This window comes from Drosophila simulans, chromosome 3R (assembly GCF_016746395.2).
Source record: "Drosophila simulans strain w501 chromosome 3R, Prin_Dsim_3.1, whole genome shotgun sequence".
In the NCBI taxonomy this organism is placed as follows: Eukaryota; Metazoa; Arthropoda; class Insecta; order Diptera; family Drosophilidae; genus Drosophila; species Drosophila simulans.
Genome location: NC_052523.2, coordinates 10,320,912 through 10,339,751, shown reverse-complemented (window position 1 = coordinate 10,339,751; position 18,840 = coordinate 10,320,912). Strand labels below are relative to the sequence as shown.

Below are 18,840 nucleotides of genomic sequence, written 5' to 3'. Positions count from 1 at the left end.
CTAGATACTTTATGGTTTTTGGACGCTATACTCGGACACCATTTGCAAGTATGGAGTTTCATTTGAGATAATAATATAATATAAAAGCCCCGTCTAAATATTACAAAGCCACTTACAATTGAATAGGATATGCTTTCAAACTGGATTTTATTCATAAGCTTTCTTATTTCTCCTTTGCTGATTCCATGTATTGTTTGCTATCAAGTGCTTAAGGCTGACAATGGGTTAAAGCTTTACAGAGCAATGCAAGTGCGGGTGTATGTGTGTGGGGTGTGCGCGTGTGTGAGTAGCTCTACGCAGACATAAGTTTTCACTGTGTGTGTGTATTTTTGTTTTGGACATTCGCATTCATTATTACAAAACGAGAATAGCTAACATTTATCAATTACTTAGAACTACATAAGCTGTGCATGTGTTGCAAGTGCCACCGGCTGGCATCAGTTGCATCCTTCCACGGATTCGGTTGCATCTCCACCTCCAGCTGCCTCATCTACTTGGCGTTGCCGTCGTCGTCGATCGCCTTGAAGATGATTCCGTAGACATGGTCCACCAGCTTGGCCCACGTGGCCGCTTGACTCTCGTCCAGACTGCAGGCTGCTGTCAGCACATCCAGGATAACTCCTTTCAGTTGCTACAATTAAAATTTTAATTTTCATATAGCTTTCAACTTCCACTAGCTGAGTAACAGGTATCTGATAGTCGAGAGCTCGACTGCAGTGTTCGACTTACGTTGTAAGACTCCTTGGAAATGGTCCGCGGAATGTGACTAACGGCAATTTTGGTCCAGATCTCGTCCAGCTTCTCCAGATCACCATCCTGGCCCAGGACCTGGATGGACTCGTCAAAGACTCTAATGATCCTGCCGGCATGTGCTCGGAAGCGAGCATTTCCCTGAAAGAAGAATTGAGTAAGATAATCTTTAGTTGATTAAATAACTATGTGTTAGGTACAACTCACACTTAGCTCCTCCAGTGGAACATCGCGGAAGGGGAACTTCTCCAAGTTGGACGGAAAGCGGTTGAAAAACTGCGTCAGTATCGCCGCTCCAGAATCTGTGGGTGTTGCCACGGGGATTTCCCAGGTCTTCTTGATCAGTTGCACCTCATCGCTGTTCATGTTTATGCTCCGTTTTGCTTCTCCTCAGCTTTCACTCTATAGCTCTCTTTAAGCGTTCGGCCCTCTCTTAATGGCTTTTAGGCTGAAAGTGAAGGGAGAAAATGTGGAATTAAGTCAATTTACTTCGGTCTCTTTTTGGCGCTCTAATTGAAATTGACAGTTTTACAATGCAACTCAACGAGCCCGGCACAAGCAAAATCAAAATCAAAACAACAACACAGTGCCTTAGATAAATAAGCGCACAGCACGTGCTAAAAGTCAATGCCTTCGCCGCCAAACAACAGAGGCAAAATAACATCATTATCATCATTATATCCGAGCTCAAATTAACGTCTGTCAGTTTGGCTGCAGCAAAAAGCCCAACAAATCTACCTTCCCACACCTCAACCCTCATTTTATACCATTTTCAACATACTCTTGTTATAGAGATGGTAACGTGATAATACCAAGGTGATGATATTAGGTATAATTTGTTAAAATTTAAATTAGTATCTGTATAAAATAAGATTAAAACTAAATCTAGAGCTTATTATTTTCAAGGTTTTTCCTATTAGTTTAAAGTCCCTAAAGTTTAGTCCTTTATCTGCATAAAAGATATATATCAAATAAAGCTATTATTAAAGTTGCATATGGTGACATGAACTATTCCTTTATCTTTTGTGTTTATAACTAGTTTGCTTAAATCTAGTTATTAAAAATCTGTTTATATAATAGTTGCCCATCTCCAGTCTGCGTGGCCTGCTCTCGAGTTCATTAGCTGACCCTACCCCCGCCCACGACCTGCCCCCAGTTGACCCCCAATCCGCCGAGCTTTGTGGCTGGCTCTCGGCTGCGAAAATTATCATGCCCCCCTGTGTTCCACGGAGAACTGTGGAAAATGAGAAAGCTATTGCGAATGGGAGATTGCGGGAGAATTCTCTGGGCGAAAGGCGGAAATGTAAACAGCAAGAGCTCCCAGAAATTGCGATATAATATGCAGACCACAATAAAAATGGCGAGACATCAAATCAAATGGAATTCCGCAAAATAAAATTAAATGCTTTTCGAATTGCTAAACAAATTAAGTAAATTTCCATGCAAGCCGCACATGAAAAATAAATATTTAGAAAAGCACTACAAAAATCCCATTTAACCAGCGGAATTTGCTGAATAATAAATAAAGTATTTAGCGTTCTTTACTTGACTTTTCAACTTTATCCGAATGACAAAAACATTTTACCACAGGGAAAAGCAGCAAAAACAGCAGTCAAGCCAAAGGAAAGTTATGTCTAAAAAGTAAATACAAAATACAAAAGTTTATTAAAAATGCACAAAGTGACAGACAGACAAACGGAATAGATATGGTAACAGGGGAAATAAACAGGCAGAGAAAAGGAAAATAAAACAGGGAAATCGACTCAAGTGCAGCCGCAGCAGGTGGCCGCCATGTTATTGTTGCTTTTTGCTGGAAAATGTGGGTGCAATGTGGCAGAAGGTGGGTGGATGGGCGGTGCAGGCAAAGATTCCACTATAAAAAATTTGCCATCTCTCAGTAACCTTGTCTACAAGACCCCTTTGGGGAGCACACCAACACTAGCACCAACACCAGCACCAACACACTACATATGCCAGGATGTGCGCGTCTGTGTGCGTTCTGTAATATCCTTCATGCCAAAATGGCCTGTGGCTTTTGCGGTTCAAGTCTGGGCCTGTAAGTGTATAAGTGCTGGCCACTGCTGTGTGTGTGTGTGTGTGTGTGTGTGTAGTCGCGCGAGCGTGTGAGTGTGAGTGTCTGCTGCAGTCAAGAGTGAAAAAAGGCAGCAACAAATCAAGCGTTACCTTGTGGTTCAGCACTGGGAGAAAATCTTATCTCCATCAGAATCCATTCTTACAATCCTTTTTATACAGTTTGCAATGATAAAAAAGGTTTTTTTTTAAGTGGTTGGTTTTAATCCCTTCTCTTAACACTTAGCTTGATCGCATTAAGAAATTAATTTCTCTCTGTGTTCTCTGCCATTGTGAGTGCGAGTGAGAGAGTGTTGCCAGTAAGGACATTGAGCGCTTAATTAAATTAAGGCAAACTTGATGGACAGCTACTAGACAGTCAGCCGTGTGGAGCAGCTCCTGGGGGCGTTGGGCGGTGGGTGGAGGGCGGAGCAGGTGGAACCGATGGGGTAGGCGTGGCAGGCAGGCAGGCAGGTGGGCAGGTCAGGTGTTGGCAAAGTGCCTCCTACAGGAGAGGACTGTGTTTGTGCGAGTGTACGTGAATATTTGTTTTGTGATGCTGCCACTCAAGTGTCGCTATGGATTTGGTTGCAATTCTGTTCCTGTCTCTTTTTTCCCTCGGCATGTGAATTTATTTTATAGAACTCAAAAACAACATTCTGTCGTTTGGCAAGTGAGCCAGATGTGAAGTGTTGTGAACTCTCGAAACACGAGCTGGGTTTTTTTATTTTGAACAACTTTAAAACAATTTCAAAGGGCTTTCAAACTTCGGGGCTTGAAAAAAGAATATTTGGATAAATTGGTTTCTGGCAAATATTAGAATATAAATCTAAGATAGCTTCTAAAATGTTTTTAAATTTTAATAAGCAAAACTATATTCAAATTAAATATTATTTATGAGTCTAACAAATAACTAAATCATTTAATCTTAATTTTCAAGACGTATGTATGTATGGGTAAATACTCTGGATTCTTGTGTATTTGATAACAATGACGAAGCTTTAGCAATAGGATAACAAAAGGAAGAAAACTAAACAATTTGATGATAAATGTAAATTGCGGTGATTGTTACATATGATGCTTTTGGCTGATTTAATTAAATGAATTCCCAACTCTTTTGAGCCTCTGAAATTGTCTCTTAAAGCCACAATGCCTGACTTAAACACACACAGCCACTTAAAACACACAGATGCACACTCATGTCCTCATCACGGGCATTAAGGATAATGACTGCCACAACAACAGAAACAACAAATGGTAATCACAAAAAAACAACAATAACAATCTGGTTCTGCCAGAGGCGACACTTGTTTGCAAGGACACCACAGAAATCCATAAATTCCAAGCCCGCTGCTGTGCGGCTCTTTTATTCCTTATTGCTCTGAAATGCAGGAATTCAACGAACCCGAAAAATCCGAGATTTAAATATACAATGTAGGAAACGCACGGAATGGGCGTTTAATCAGCTGTTGGTTGCCTGTTGAGCGCCCTCGATGTGGAAGATAGCGCGTATTTACAGTTCGTTAGCCGTGTGCTCTTATTCACCGAATTCTTTCATAATTCCGCAAGGCTTCTACTGCGGTATAAATTTCCCCTACCAACGTATTATTTTCACATATATTTCCCGGATTTCCCAGTTTTGATTACTACTTTTTTAATTGGCGCACTTGATTGGTTTTTGTGCCGTGGAAAACCAAAGACCGGACCGTAGAGTGCGAATTTTCGGCGCTGCAAAGAACCGCACACGTTGCGTTCAGGTTGAAAACTGAGCGCGGGCAAATTGTGGGGCCTTTTATGGGAGCGAACTCACCAGATTCGCACTCTCTGCCGGCAAAGGTTCGCGAGAGAGAGCCCGCCAAAACCAAAACGTTGTGGAGCAAAAGCTGCCCATGCAAGAGAGTGAGAGTTTGGACACAGACGTAGTTCAACGGGGGCTTTGAGGTGTGCCACCTGCACAAACAATTGATATTCCGATCAGGCGTGTAGTGCCCACTTATGGACACTCCGCCGATTTGCTGTCACATTTCATAACAAATTCCAAATGGGAAGACACCTGTCGAACCAACACGCCCAAATCAAACATTTTCCAATGACACCTGTGGACCTTCCGACGTTTTAGAAGAGCGTAGTCGAAGTGCTGGCTCCAACAAAGCTATCTCTTAAAAGCTTGGGCTTAGAACGGGCGAAAGCTTACATAACCGTTGGGGCTGTGGCTTTCTTCAAATGCGCAATGTAATCTAAGCTTTAAGAGCTATAAACAAATATTTGTTGTCGAGATGTCTAAGCTATCTTCCTATCTATCTAAATTAGTAATCAATCCAGCAAAACAAATGAAAAATTTAAAATTAAAAAATTCAAAGAATTTGAAAACTAGTTAGATCGAATAACCAATTTGTTCCGCTGAAGTCTTGATATTTAGGTATTTAAGATTCGCAATATAACAATTCCTTTCAAACACTCAATGTAGTTGAGTTTTGTTTATTTTATTCTTTACTTAAACAATAATCTTCTATTTATTCTTATCAAAAATTCACTTGCACAAATGAACGAATGTTCCTTATCGTGGCGCTGTACTATTTTTATAAATGTTTATTCACAATCACTAACTTAATAAGCCTCCCTCAGTAATTTCCAATACACCAAGTGGCGGAAAAACAAACAAGCACTGCCGATTTATACCCAACAAAATGCGTTGCATTCAAATATCACACCACACACGTATTGTTTATTTTGCTACTATATGAACGGGATTGCATTACGAATGCAATCACTCTACAACAAATATTTGCATAAATATGGATGGGATAGAACACTATTTTCCAATTCACACTCACAGTTTATATCAAATGCCGAGCAACTGCACACGACGCCGTTAATATTTGAACTGAATACAATTTCTAGCTCGACTGGCCTTTATAAAAGACTTCCGAGCGGCAACAACAACTGCCACTAAATTAACGCAGCAAACGAAGCTACAAAAGTTTCCGAGCTGATAATCTTCGTACACTATCTATCATCCAGAGGGGTCAACTCGGGTGAAAGTATACGTATTGGTCTTTCATTTCGTAAGATTTGGTAAATATTGCCGAAGAATGCTTGTCAATAAATTAGAAAGAAGCTAATCAATGAAATGCCCGCTCCGAATTCTTTAGCTTCGGAGTTTTAGGAGTCAGAAGATTAAAAGAAGCAGCGAAATCCGGTTTTTGGCTAGACACACGTGTATTTACTTTAAATATAAAGAACTAACTGTTGAATAACCTTGCTGATCAGATTTACCTATAAATATCATCTTAAAATAAAATCATTCTTCAAAACTTGAAAAAGGCAAACATTGTATTGGAAAATATTAGATGATTGTAACAAAGCAAACAATTCGCTTAACTGTGAAGATTAAAATAAATGCTAATCCAAAAGATAAAGTATCAAATTTCAATATTTGTAAAACTCTTCTTTTGTTTACCGAATTCTTCTACAAGGTGGATACAATTCTAGCAAACAGCAAACAAATTACACCTTTCGTGTCGAGCTATTTGTTTTCCCGTGTCTTGAATAATTATTGATCAAGGTTAATTTAAATATAGCATGATGGATATCTTGGTATTAGATTGTGTAAGTTAATGTGGTTTTTGTCATTCCTTCTTTGGCGACAAAGTATTTTATTTTATTTACGTTTTACAGACAATTTTCAACTAATTGTAGTAACTGCAGACTCCAGACAATATAAAAGTAACATGTTGTTGCTAATAAAATAAACATCAAGCCTTAAGAAAATTTCGCACTGCAATTATAGGTGTTCAATTATACAATATTTTGCTCACAATTTATTGTCAATTTTTTTTCAAATCACGTCACAGTTTCCTGTTGAAGTTTTTTTTGTTATACACAATATGGTTTAAGCCCAATTTGGAAGTAATTATATTGCAGTCGAGACTTTAATACAAATGACGCTATATTCGTTGAAACAAACAAATTAGTAAATGCGTGATTAAATTATTTGTTTAGTACTTCTAGATGAGTTATTCAAGTCACGATGTTAGTAATTATTAAAGCCTTTGGATGAAATTCCTTAAGTACCAAAAATTAGTAGGCTTGCCATATGTATTATATTCCCACAAAAATATGAATTGAATTTTAAATATCTATATCTAAATATCAATAGATACTAGAAGTATTGTGGAGAAGAATAATTGGTTTCTTGTTGTTAAACATTCACAGCTTAAGGCAGATTCTATATTAAAATTAAATTCTTTTATAAAATCAATAAAAATATAAGCGATTATCCAAGGTTCAACCGACTCTTAGTTTTTCAGTTACATTTTATTTATATTAGTTTGGTTTAGTTTTATTTCTTTAGGAAATAGTTTTCCTACTTGGACTGGCCGCTTTCCTAGAATTGGGCCACCACATAAATTACACCATATGCTGCACATTGTCATTTTTATCCTCAAACTTGAAATTTGGCAAGGGGGCCCAACGAATCCGCTCCTGAACAAACAAAATGCTGCTCGTGAGGGGAAAACAAACCACAACAATGATCCCCTAGAGAGCGCCAAAAACGAAAACAGAAGGAGAGGGAGAGCGTGTTATCCAATTTTTCGGGGGAACTACTCATGTGTTCAGCAAGCATATGAGCGGGCAGATCCGCATTGGAGCAAACCCACTGCTCAGTGTCGTTTCAGCCATAAAGGCAGTTGGTCGTAAAGAGCAGATAAAACTCGATCAACGCGAGAGTTTTGGTTAAAGATAAACGGCGAGCATCGGGAAAGTAAACAGAGGCGCAAAAACAAATGTTTGACTTATCTTAATTGGATAATTATATCACAATGGACGCAGTGCAGCAGCAAACAAACAGCACTAGCAACATCGACAGCGCCAAATGCCAGAAGCTGAAGAGATTCGTGATCGTAGGCCTGCTGATCACCATTGGCATTTTGAGCTGGCACTTCTACGGTGAGTTTTCTCTTTAAGCTCTCTTCCGTAAGCGATTGCACATCGGTTTTTTCTCTTAGAGTACTTCCACAGCAAACCGCTGCCCAAAACGCCGGATGACGTCTTGACCCTCTCGAAGAATCTGTACGCGGAGGAGACCGAGGTCAGTCCATACCTCTACAAGGTGAATCTCCAGGGGAAGACCACTTCAGGTGCTCATGATGATCGAGCCCCTAGAAAGTAAGTACCTAGTTGCGCTGCCTAATGAATTTTATAATTAAAAGGTTTAATTTGATGATGATGCAATTTAGTTAAAACAAATAATAATTCATTAAATACTTACTTGAAATCTTCCAGCCTCTTTGAATTGCACCAGGATCTGCTGGCCAGGGATGCCAACTCCACCACCGCTCTGCTAATGAGGCTCTTTGACAACTACGAGTTGGACGTGGCTGTGCAGGAGCATCCAACGCCGGAGCACGTCCAGGAGCAGCATGATTTCCTTAGGGCCGTGATGGGTACGCGTGTGATGAAGCTGACCATGCGTTATTTGGTACACAAGGGTGAGTAACCTTTAAATCAAATAAATCAGATTAGTATACCTATCCATTACCCTCTAGATATTGTGAGCGTAGAATATGACGATCAGCTGCGTCTGCTGCAGGAGCTGTGGTTCACTCCCTACTCCAGAGGTCGTGGCATTGTGGGCAGTTCCAGTTTCGAGCACGTCTTCATGGCGGAGATTCGGGACCAGAAGGTCCTGGGCCTGCATAACTGGCTGTACTTTGCCGATCAGGAGCAGCGTGGAAATGTGGACTACAAGGGCTGGCTGAACCACAAGGAAATGGGAAAGGTAAGGTTTAAAAGCGGATACTTAGATGATCCTTACAAAAGAGGATTGCTTTATTTCCTCAGCACAACCAAATGGTTCTCAGCGTTCGCTACACGTTCCACAACATCAATAAACCAGTCAACGGCTTCTTTGTGGGCACCTCGCCCGAACTTGACCTCGCCCTGTACACCGCCTGCTTCCTGGCCACGGCGGAGGAGGAACCCTGCCACATCCAGTTGGGCCATGCCTCCGCCACGATTGTCTCCCACGGATGGAAATGGAATGGCATGCGCCTGATAGGAACCGCCTATCCGGACAGCTCCTAGATCAAATTACTTACATTCGTGTTACCTCATCGAAATCAGCAAACGGCTAACCTCCAAGCTCAAAGTCAAGTTCATTTTAGTTTGCCACTTTATGAGTGCTTGGCCCAGTTGTCGCTGGCAATTGACGAGGATGTCAGTCAGGACATGAACAATGCCCGTCTGCCTATCATTTGGGTTGTTTTGACAGGATTGCGTGGCGCAAAGCACTTACATCACGAAGTTGTTTATTAGTTCTAACATTAATAGTTATTACTGGCGGAAATTATGCAAGAGGCAAAAGCGTTTATTTCGAAAGTGCGAAGGGAAGAAAAGTGATTGCGACGTTTTAGTATTATGCAGTTATTAAACTCAGCCTCGAAATAGATTCAATACTATCCAACCAGTCTAGTTTTTATACCTTTGAATCTCTTCAACTAGCTAGTTAACAATAAAATAACAAAATCAACTTATTTAAAATGGATTTATTAGTTATAAAACATGTATTTCTCTTCTTCGTTTAAGTATGGAACACATGAGTAGAAGTATGTTGATTGAAGAAACTGTTGCTGGAGAACTCGGTGCTGACCCCTAATCGTGGGCATTTAGATGGCGCTCGATGGTGACTGTCTCGTTGGCAATGTCCGCCTGCTGGACCACGGCCGGAGCACTTGACCTTCTGGCCGTGATGATGGTGGTCTGGGCCGGGGACAAGCTCTGCTCCTCCGAACCATTGTCAGCCAGGACCACAAAGGTCTCGCTGAGATCGGCCAATTCAGAGCAGGTTTCATCGTTCGACGAGCGCATCAGGCTGGGACTACTGATGGAGCACTCCAGCGTCAGGCGATCCTCGCAGTCGGGACTCCAGCTACTTCTTGCCGGCGGCTGACGCGGCAGGCTGTTGTGGCACAGCGGATTTTCCGCCGGCGACTGCTCCAGCCGCAGCTGCTGACCCCACAGCTCCACTGCCAGGGCGCGATTGTGGTCGGCCCGTTCCTGCTCCGGCTGTTGGTACTGCAGGTGTTGCTGCTGCTCCGGTCGCTCCAGTTGCTGGCGGGGACGTGATGCCCGTTGCCGCCGCTGCCAATGGCGGTGGCGATCTGTTGTAGTCCGTGGCAACTCGCTGGGGGGCAGCTGGTGCCTGGTACTGGGACTGTGGCTGTGACTGGCCGGCTGCGGTGCCTCCTGGCGCGGCGTCATACTGGTATCCAGACTGTCCATAGTCAGCTGCTCCATAGTCGTATCCGGCTCCCGCATCGCCGTAGTCATACTGCTGCCCCTCGTACTGCTGCTGGCCATAGGCATTGGGATCATAGGCACTGGCGTCGTACTGCTGCTGATCGTAGGCACTGTAATCGGTGTTATAGGCGGCCAGATTGGCGCTGCCGGCATTGGTAATGCTGCTCTCAGCCAGAGGTTGCGACTGTGGTTGCTGCTGCTCCGCCTGCTGCTGCTGCTCGGCCTGCTCCCGTTCCCGCTCGCGTTCCCTTTCCCGTTTTTCGCGCTGCTCGCGGAGTTGCTGGAGCTCCCGGTCGCGTTCCTCTCGCTCCCTTTGCCTGTCCAGGTCCTGCTGCTGCTGTTGTTGCTGCTGCTTCTCGCCCAGGCCAAGGTTGTCCTTGAGATTCTCGTCATCGTTATCCTGGAGTCCATAGTCGGCGATGCTGCTCTTTCGTCCAGTGGCTGTTGATCCTGATCCTGCTGATCCTGCTGCTGCGGCTGCTCCTGCAGCAATACTGGCTGCTGTAGCTGCCGCTGCTGTTGCGGATGCAGTTGCTCCATCGCCCAAGCCAATCCCTCCGGACGTGTAATCACTGTCGCTGGCGCTGTTGTGTGGTTGTGGGGTGCTTTGTATGGGTTCGATTGGGGTGCCATATGTCGCTGCCTCGTAGTCGTAAGCGGCTGTGTGAGTACAAGAATTTTGATTAGAGTGGATCGCCAATCAAGTGTTATAGGTGTGTGGGTGGAGTCGTCGTGTGAATAGGGTCTAAATAGGGTCTTTATCGGGCAGATCCGCCTCCTTGACTTCAGCTTCCGTTTCTGATGGGGTGGTTAAATCAGTTATAGAATTAGGGACTATGGGATGGAGGTGCTCTACTTGGTTATTGATGGGAATCGGGGAATTTACCTTTTCCGGGTACTAAGCTAGTATAATCGTGTGGTGAGCTATCTAATTTACTCATATGCTCCTCATTACTCAACATGCGATTGGACAGATACTCTAGATTCGATTGTAAAGCAGATATTTCCTCTCTTCAAGAAAGTTTAAATGTAAGGATACATATCGAGATAGGGAAAGATAGAAAGAGAATCGGATGGAAGAAAGAAAGAGGGAAAAAGATATTAGTTAAATACTGTTAGGTACCGTCACGGATTTAATTGGGTGCTCCTCCCGCATGTCCTCGGAGCTCAGCTCCGGGGATCCCTGGTGCGCTGGCAGTTGTGCCTTGTATTTGCCCCAGATTTGCCTAAGGCGTGACATTAGCTGCTCGTTGGTGGCTCTCAGCTGCTGCTTCTCCAGACTGTGGTTCATCAAAAACAGAAAATATGTCAACTTAAAACAGGTCAAACTAAAAGCTCGCAAAAAGAAATACAATTAGCTGCTAGTATAAGTATAAGTGCTATAATCCAAATTTACTAAATTTTAATCATTATAAAATTAAAATAATTCTATAAATTATTATGATATAATCAAATGGATTAACCCTATGCATATACCTAAAACTTAATACTATTCTTGTGGCTTAGAATAACGCTATCAAAGCTTGGTGGCCTGCTCCTGCTCCTCCGTCTCCTCGTCCACCTCCTCGTTATCCTCGTGATCCTCGCGCTCTCGATTGCTCTCCAGCTCCGCCAGCTGCTCATCGATCCGAGCCAGCTCCGGCGACGTCTCCTTCACAAAGGTTTCGTTCATCGCCTGCGCCACCTCGTCCACCTCCTTGACGAACGTCTCGTTCAGGGAGCGAGTGACCTTCGGCTTGGGCTGCTTGGGCACCAGTCGCACATTGACGTCCACTTTGACGGGCGGACGCGGCTTCTTGTGGCAGCCGTCCCGCCGCAGCAGCTGCTCAAAGTACAACTTGGGCTTGATGCTGGCGCTCAGAGCATTGCTGCCAGGACCTCTGCAGGCAGTGGAGGATGTGGCATCTGCCGATGTGGCTGCCATACTATCAGCATCCACCGTCAAGTGTTGCACTTGACACGTGGGCTGGCAGGCGGTGGCACTACTACTGAGGATCTGGTTCAAAACTAAATGCTGTTGCAGCCAAGGCAACGGATCCGTTTTGCATGGATGGCAGCAGCCAGGATGATGATGCGGCTCGGCGGTGGTGCTGCTGCTGCTGCTTGTGGTGCGGTGGTGCTCGTGCTGGTGGTGCGTGTCTAGGGTGGATTCGTGTCCGTGACATTTCATGCTCTTGCTGTGCGTGGATTGTGTACGCGCTTGGCTGAACGATGTTGCTGCTGTTGGCGATGCTGATGTTGCTGTTGCTGCTGTTGCCCTGCTGTTGTTGCGACTACTGCGGCAACATGCAACATTCGTCTCGCTGCTGATGTTGCTGCCGCTGCTGCGTCTGCGCAACGTATGAATGTGCTCATGCTCGTGTCTGTGTCGCATGAAACTGGGGCAAAAGCATTTGATCTTGGATGACGCTGGTGTCGCTGCTGTTGCAGATGCTGCTGCTATTGGCGTTGGTGCCTCTGCTCTGGTTCTGGACTTCTTGTAGCTGGAGATAGTGGGAAGCGGCGGCATCTTTGCCAACTCCTTGGCCAGCCGCTCATTGCTTCTGATTATGTTCTGCAGGATCTCATCGCCATCGCCGGCAACAGCATCCGCAGTTGTGGCAGCAGCGACATCAACAGTCGCATCTCCTGGATAATCGGTCAGTTCCAGATCAGGCGGCAAAGTGAACTCGTTTGCGCTTTCTTTTAGTGCTGTAGGAGCTGATATTGTTGTTGGGGTCAAGGGCTCGCTTGTTGTTGTTGGCATCACAAGATCGCAAATTGGTTCTAATTACCATGAAATTTGCGTGGCGGGTAGGCAGCAAAAGAAAGGTTTGAAGAAGTACAAGTACAGCGTGTTAATCCAGTCTCAAGCTAGGTCGAGATGTTTATGTTATTGCGTTTGCTTTGGTGTGGAACGAATGAATCTCGGAAAAGAAAATTGGTGTTCGGAATGCGCTGGTGGGAAAACTTTGGTTTGGCCTTGAATTTCATATTGCGCTGTGCGGTGGTTTCCGTATGTCGAAAGGCTTTCAATCAATTGCCCACATACCATTGGGTGTCGTTTTTTAATAATTAACTGTGACTATACAACTTAATCGAACCGACTTACATTATAGTATAAATATATTTCTAAAAGCCAAATGGATTTCAAATTGCAAAATTGCCAGGTGATACGCTTAGGTATTAATTGATCATAATTACTTGTGCTTGTAGGTCGTGTCCTCTAATTTGCCCGTTAAGGTCTTACACTCGTTGGTCAGTTTATCCATGAGTTGCTTCTGAGATGTTATCATTTCCTCAAGCTCATTTACCGTTCCCGCTACAAACAGACATTTAACGGTTTAGTTATATATGTTTTATGTACTTTGATATGGGATTTAATGCAACGCGCTACAGAACAAACTCATGGATAAACTATTGAATATTTCTCTGTAGTTAATTTCAAGTTCGAATCTTTGGAATATTGTTGACTTTATATCATTTGACACACACGCAGAACACAATAGGAGCATCAATAGCTTAACCAGAGTTCATAGAGAGGATAGTGATAGGTGGAGAGGGTGTAGAAAGATAGAAGTGATCCAGTTAAAGTGTTAACTTGGCCCACTTACCATGCTTATCCTGCAACTCGGAGATCCTCTTGTCCAGATCCTTTTTGGTGGGTCGTATCTCGTTCTTTAGCTCCCCATAAGCAAGCTGTAAAAAAAGTGATAACATTTTAACAGTATATAATAAATGCAATAAACACTATGATTTACCTCCTTTTCGAGATTGGCTATCTCATCATTGAGCCGCAGTACCTCTCGCTTGGAGTGCAGAAGATCAGCATCCCCGCGATCAAGGCGCTGCCTCAGCGAATTTATTTCTGCATTAAGACGAGCTGCCTCCGTTTTGGCCTCCCTGCCAGCCCGATCCAATTGAAGGCGCAGCGAGGTGATGTCCTGCTCCAGAGATTGCTTCTCTGCATTCACCTGCGCCATGTCCGCCAGGAAGGTGGTCCTATTGGCTCTCAGTTCCATTTTTAGCTCTTCGATCTGCGAATTTCGACTGGCCACATCCCGCTTAAGATCAGTTTCATAGCGTTTCTGACGCTCCAGTTCCAACTGGAGCTTGGACACCTGCTCCCATTGGCAACTCAGATCTCCGCCCAGTTGATCCACCTGGCTGTTGTAGCGCCTTTCGGCACTGGCCCGCTCCTCGGCCAACCGTCTGGCCATCTCGTGCTGCAGCTCCCTAACCCGCTCGTGCTGGCGATCTAGTTCATCCCGGAGGTGGCGAACCTCCAGCTCGGCCTGGGAGCGCTCCATCTGCATCAAGTCGTTGATATATCGCTTGGACGAAGCGCTACCCTGTCCCTGGGCCTTTGCCTCGTCCAGAAGTCTCTGCAAGTGGCGAACACTTTCCTCCAGAGTTTGCTTGTCCTGCTGTAGGCTTTCCAGCTGCTTGCGATGCAATTCACAGTTGGACCCTCCGGACAAGGTGGCCACAGTGGTTAGGGGATCCGTGTGACTCAGTTTCCGCTTTAGCTCCTCGTTCTCGGTACGCAGACGTCTCAGATCGATGCTGGCCTGCATCAGTTCGGCTTCCAGTTCGCTGATCCTGGCCTCGTAAACAATATTGGGAGCACTTGCATAACGAGGACTTTGCACCTGACCCTTGGAGGCACCTTTTCTCGGCGTCGACGGGGTCTTACGTCCACTGGCGAACATCAAGTGCTCGTCACTGTCCGAGGAAGGACTAGTGGTGGCAATTGGATGCTTGGAATTTCCCGAACCAAGACCCACCAACTCAGAGCGAGCATTCTCCGTCAACTGCTCATTTTCATTGATCACATCCTTCACTTTACCCAACAGATTGGTCAGCTCGTTGCGACAGTACTTGGATTCCTTTTCCAGCTGTTCGATGTAGTCCTCCTGCTTTTCGATAAAGCTGAAGATCTCCACAGGAGCCGGGACACTGTCCGCGGGAAGAGGAGCAGACGGAACTGAGGCGCTCGGGTAAAGCGAAGGAGTGGAAGCTAGATTCTCCTTGGAAGCCGAGAGATATCCCGAGGCGTAGCTCTTCTTGGGGCGATAGGAGCTGATCCGTGACTTCTGGCTGGGCGACAAGTACTTGGAAATGTCCGAGAAGACGGGTCGCTCAATTACCTATAGAAGTAAATGTAGTGTTACCGGAATTCGTTTCACTGAATTGGTTGGCAAACGCACCGATAGGTTGTCAGAGAAGTTGTCCCCGGAATCCTCGTTGAGGTTGCGCAAATAGGAAGACACTCCTCCTCCCAGTTTGGGTGCCACGTAGGAGTTGTCGGCCAGCATTACCTTGAGGCGACCCACTGCCTCATTATAGGCGTAGTTGGTGTAATCCATGGTCTTGCTCTTCTTGGTGATGCCTCCCTTCGAAGACTTCATCGGAAAGTTTCTAAAAAGTATAGGAAAGTTGGAGGGCACATCAAGGATCACATTTTTGGACAGAATTTGACTACGGAACCAAGTTGCTCAGCAACTGAAGTGGAAAATGGAACTGTGCCCGAAACGAAAAAAGCCTATCTGAAGCTGCCTTTCGGGGTGACAATTGGAGTTGGTGTTGCAGTTGTTGCCAGGACGACAGGTTGGCCAAAATAAAAATTTAACCCTGCTCCTGTGGCCGAGTGCATGCGTCATGGTTGAGCAAACACCTACACAAGGGTTGATAAATCCTGGATACACCATGGCAAGTGGTTATAGAGCAACATATAACTCGATGATTCAAACTATTTATCAATGCTGAAATACGCTAGGTGTATAAAATAAACTGGGTGGAATGTAAGACCGAGATTTTTAGCTTTTAATTTATTTTAGTTATATAATTAAGTATTATATAATAGAAAAGAGCACACGATTTTAAAATTCATTCCTTAAGAGAAGTTTAATATAACTTTTAGATTACTCAACATTAGTCCAGACTTTAATTTGCATAAGAGAATCCATTTAGACATGATTTTTTAGAATTATTTCTGTTTTTTTGATTAAAACATATATATTTCTATGTTCATGTATTTTTTAAAATCTGTTATTATGATCTAAATTTCAAATGGCGGTAATAATAATGACTCTTGTATAGCGCAGACTAATGAAAATATATCTTTGCAATTTAAAAATAATTTTTTTAAGCTTTATTCCATAAGGTGCCCTCGAGGAATAAACCCTACAATGTTGTGCAACTGCTCTGTTAATCGCAAGGAGAAGTTGACGTAAACTGCATCTGTCAGTTCCTAAGGAAACAACTACAAGGAAAACAACTTTTGACCACATCTCAAGACAACTCAAAAGTTTGTGCTCCCACTTGCACCCTTCTCCTCCTCCCAAAAGGATTACCTCGATCGCCTCTTAATCCGGCCACCCGCACTGCTGACGCTGGCGATGCTCTCCCTGTCCGAGTATCCGGTGGACCGCTGCTGGGTGAGATGACGCAGGTCGTCGCTCGTCAGAAGCGGCGACGATGTCAGATGGCCGATGTTGCCGGTGTGGGCTTGCGGTTGGTTCTGCGAGTGCGAGTGGCTCCGGTTGGTATTTTTCGGTTGGTACAAAGGGGCGCCGTACTTGAAGAAGTTGTCTGCTTTCATTTTACACACAAGGGCATGGGGGCACGGGGGGAACTTGGCTAAAAGTTTGTGGCACAATCCAACATGCAACTCGGCGCTGGAGCAGGGGAATCACTTGTGGTATGCACTTCCTTCCGCCTTGCGGTTGCACTTTAATTGTTTCTTTGCTTCTGCAAAAGAGTGAGCGACAGGACGACAGGACGACGACGCGATGAAGTTGAACTGAAACGGCGGCAAACACCAGTCGGGGCTTTTATAGACTCGGTCGGCCCAATAGCCCCCATCCATGGGTATATATGGTTTAGTGTGCCTGGGTAATGGGTTTGGTGCCACGTCGTGCCCTGTCAGCAAGATTCCAAAACACTCCCATTAGCATTTCCTTCGCAGCAATGCAATTGTCGCCATGGCAGCTCACCAATTCGATGGGGGCTTGTCCTGGAATCTCTCCGGTATTGGCTCGTCTTCTGTTTGATCGATACCAAAGGGGGACTCGTCAATGCACTGGAGACACGCTCATTTGTGCCAATATTTGGTCATATACATGGTCCCCACTCTGCTCCTCTTCTGGGTTGTTCAACTTTGGGCTTGTCTTTCTGTGCGAATCGAGGCCAAAAACGTTTTCATTGCATATTTTAAGGGCTCCTAACTGGGTTTATTTCTCCAGTTATATTTAGTTTCGAGTTCCTTTATTTATGACATACGTTGCTAATAGCTGGAGTAATTTAATTAGGAGTAATTAAATCACATAAGAGAGTAACAAGGTCAAAGTGTCAGAGGAATTTTGTGGTTGAAAAGCTAGGAGTATAAGTAAAAAATAAAATAATTTGATTCAAAAATAAATTTTAATGAATTCAATTTTCCATATTAAATATGAATATCCTTCGCGGAGCGCTCTTACCAAATTCCTTTCGAAGACTATTAAGTTTCAGTATTCAGCTGCCAGGGGCCAGCTACTGCCACATGTGGTAACCGCCTAGACCCGCCAACAATTGATTGTCGATGTTCCTATAACTTATGACCAAATCACAGACATTTAATAGCCCAAATAACTCAGACTCGGTAGCCGTCGATGCAACAGCTCCCAGGAACCCGGCGACCCCACGGCCCCCTCCACAAGCCCCGCAAAGCACCCCGGAGCAGCCAAAGCCTGATCAGGAGATCCGAGTCGAACCCATCCCAAGTGCAGCCACACAATCAATCAATGCAATCTCTGTTATCATGAATAATTTCCTAGCGGGCAAATGCACAGCAGCAGGCGCAGCAGCAGCAATTGCAGCGGCAGAGCCAGAAAACCCTTTTGGCAAAAAAAAAGGGGCAAAACAAACCATTTTCCTGCACACTTTGAGCCCTTTTCCATATATTATCAGCTTCTTGCGATTTAATTACCCAGGCCATGGAAAACAACAGCAATAACAGCAACAATGAGAGCGGCAGCAACAGCTACAACAGCAGCAGCCAGTGAAATTAACCCTCTGAGATAAACGCATAATTCCGTGTGCAAAAATCTGCAAGACAATTCATAAACATAACCTACACGAAAAGCCCGTCTCTGATGTGGCCGTGTGTGTGCGAGCCTTATCGATCGTGGTCAAGAGCAGCGGCAAGAGACCCGGGTCCCAACCATGTCCAGTCCCAATCCAAGTTGGAAGCCCTCGGGGCGCTCTCAGCAATTTTCATTGCTCCAGCCTTAGCTCCGGCAACAGCAACATCGAACGCTACACAGGGAAAATTAATTGTTTGGCTTTAAAAATTCATTGTCATAAGTCTTAACATCTCATTTTATTGAGTAATAATTTTGATGACCACTTGAGCATTAGGAAATACTGCAGTTTACATCCTAATTCAGTGTATTCTCGTAAGACACAATATTTCTGCCTGTGCAAAGCTGCAGCTCGAATTCTCTGCTGTGATCGTTGTCGCGATCTGTTGGCCCGGTCGTCCTCCGACTTGCTCTGATTCTGCGCCCAACAACAATGTGGTGCGGTCCGCTTGCATTCGCTGCTGGCGTCGCAGTCGCCGCCTGCGTCGCTGCGGCCTTAGCTATTTACAACACTGCATTCCTGCGCCGCAGTCATTCAAGAAGAAGTTAAGAGCTGGGCTGGCTAAAACGCAGCAAGCCGAGAGCGGACCAAAACTGAGCTGCCGCAGCCAAAGTC

The 18,840-nt window shown here is 44.6% G+C and overlaps 3 protein-coding genes across 11 annotated transcripts; 1 reads left to right on the top strand and 2 right to left on the bottom strand.

Annotated features, from left to right (window-relative positions):
* Nucleotides 1-128: 128 nt before the first annotated feature.
* On the bottom strand, nt 129-5,763 carry LOC6727898 (globin CTT-VI). 3 transcript variants are annotated; one of them, XM_016176630.3, is made up of 4 exons: nt 5,655-5,763; nt 958-1,198; nt 730-891; nt 129-631 (listed from the first exon to the last, which is right to left on the bottom strand). In XM_016176630.3, exons 2-4 carry the CDS (start codon nt 1,114-1,116, stop codon nt 491-493), a joined length of 462 nt encoding a protein of 153 aa, XP_016034509.1. In that variant the 5' UTR covers nt 1,117-1,198; nt 5,655-5,763; the 3' UTR covers nt 129-490. The 3 variants fall into 3 exon arrangements, with proteins under 3 accessions (XP_016034509.1, XP_016034511.1, XP_016034510.1); XM_016176632.3 differs by lacking the exon at nt 5,655-5,763 and adding an exon at nt 4,471-4,592; XM_016176631.3 differs by lacking the exon at nt 5,655-5,763 and adding an exon at nt 4,226-4,591.
* Nucleotides 5,764-7,454: 1,691 nt separating this feature from the next.
* On the top strand, nt 7,455-9,356 carry LOC27207335 (poly(U)-specific endoribonuclease homolog). The gene is made up of 5 exons (XM_016183040.3): nt 7,455-7,770; nt 7,830-7,989; nt 8,107-8,312; nt 8,370-8,602; nt 8,665-9,356. Exons 1-5 carry the CDS (start codon nt 7,644-7,646, stop codon nt 8,905-8,907), a joined length of 969 nt encoding a protein of 322 aa, XP_016034508.1. The 5' UTR covers nt 7,455-7,643; the 3' UTR covers nt 8,908-9,356.
* LOC6727897 (calponin homology domain-containing protein DDB_G0272472) lies at nt 9,354-16,985 on the bottom strand. 7 transcript variants are annotated; one of them, XM_039294891.2, is made up of 8 exons: nt 16,458-16,982; nt 15,312-15,522; nt 13,863-15,251; nt 13,716-13,800; nt 13,306-13,423; nt 11,009-11,133; nt 10,025-10,782; nt 9,354-9,933 (listed from the first exon to the last, which is right to left on the bottom strand). In XM_039294891.2, exons 1-8 carry the CDS (start codon nt 16,703-16,705, stop codon nt 9,475-9,477), a joined length of 3,393 nt encoding a protein of 1,130 aa, XP_039150825.1. In that variant the 5' UTR covers nt 16,706-16,982; the 3' UTR covers nt 9,354-9,474. The 7 variants fall into 7 exon arrangements, 6 of the variants coding, with proteins under 6 accessions (XP_039150825.1, XP_039150822.1, XP_016034505.1 ...); XM_039294888.2 differs by lacking the exon at nt 11,009-11,133 and adding an exon at nt 11,246-11,402 and having other exon boundaries at nt 9,354-10,782; XR_005544194.2 differs by lacking the exons at nt 9,354-9,933; nt 13,306-13,423 and having other exon boundaries at nt 10,650-10,782; nt 16,458-16,984.
* Nucleotides 16,986-18,840: the final 1,855 nt, after the last annotated feature.

Coding starts and splice junctions, on each gene's coding strand:
- LOC6727898 (XM_016176630.3), bottom strand. CDS start 1,116: ATGAACAGCGATGAGGTGCAACTGATCAAGAAGACCTGGGAAATCCCC. Junction 892..957: donor TTCCACTGGAGGAGCTAAGT/GTGAGTTGTACC, acceptor TTCTTCTTTCAG/GGAAATGCTCGCTTCCGAGC. Junction 632..729: donor TTTCCAAGGAGTCTTACAAC/GTAAGTCGAACA, acceptor TTTTAATTGTAG/CAACTGAAAGGAGTTATCCT.
- LOC27207335 (XM_016183040.3), top strand. CDS start 7,644: ATGGACGCAGTGCAGCAGCAAACAAACAGCACTAGCAACATCGACAGC. Junction 7,771..7,829: donor TTTGAGCTGGCACTTCTACG/GTGAGTTTTCTC, acceptor TTTTTCTCTTAG/AGTACTTCCACAGCAAACCG. Junction 8,313..8,369: donor GCGTTATTTGGTACACAAGG/GTGAGTAACCTT, acceptor ATTACCCTCTAG/ATATTGTGAGCGTAGAATAT.
- LOC6727897 (XM_039294888.2), bottom strand. CDS start 16,705: ATGAAAGCAGACAACTTCTTCAAGTACGGCGCCCCTTTGTACCAACCG. Junction 13,424..13,715: donor CGAGTTGCAGGATAAGCATG/GTAAGTGGGCCA, acceptor GTCTGTTTGTAG/CGGGAACGGTAAATGAGCTT. Junction 11,403..13,305: donor GACACGACCTACAAGCACAA/GTAATTATGATC, acceptor GATGAACCACAG/TCTGGAGAAGCAGCAGCTGA.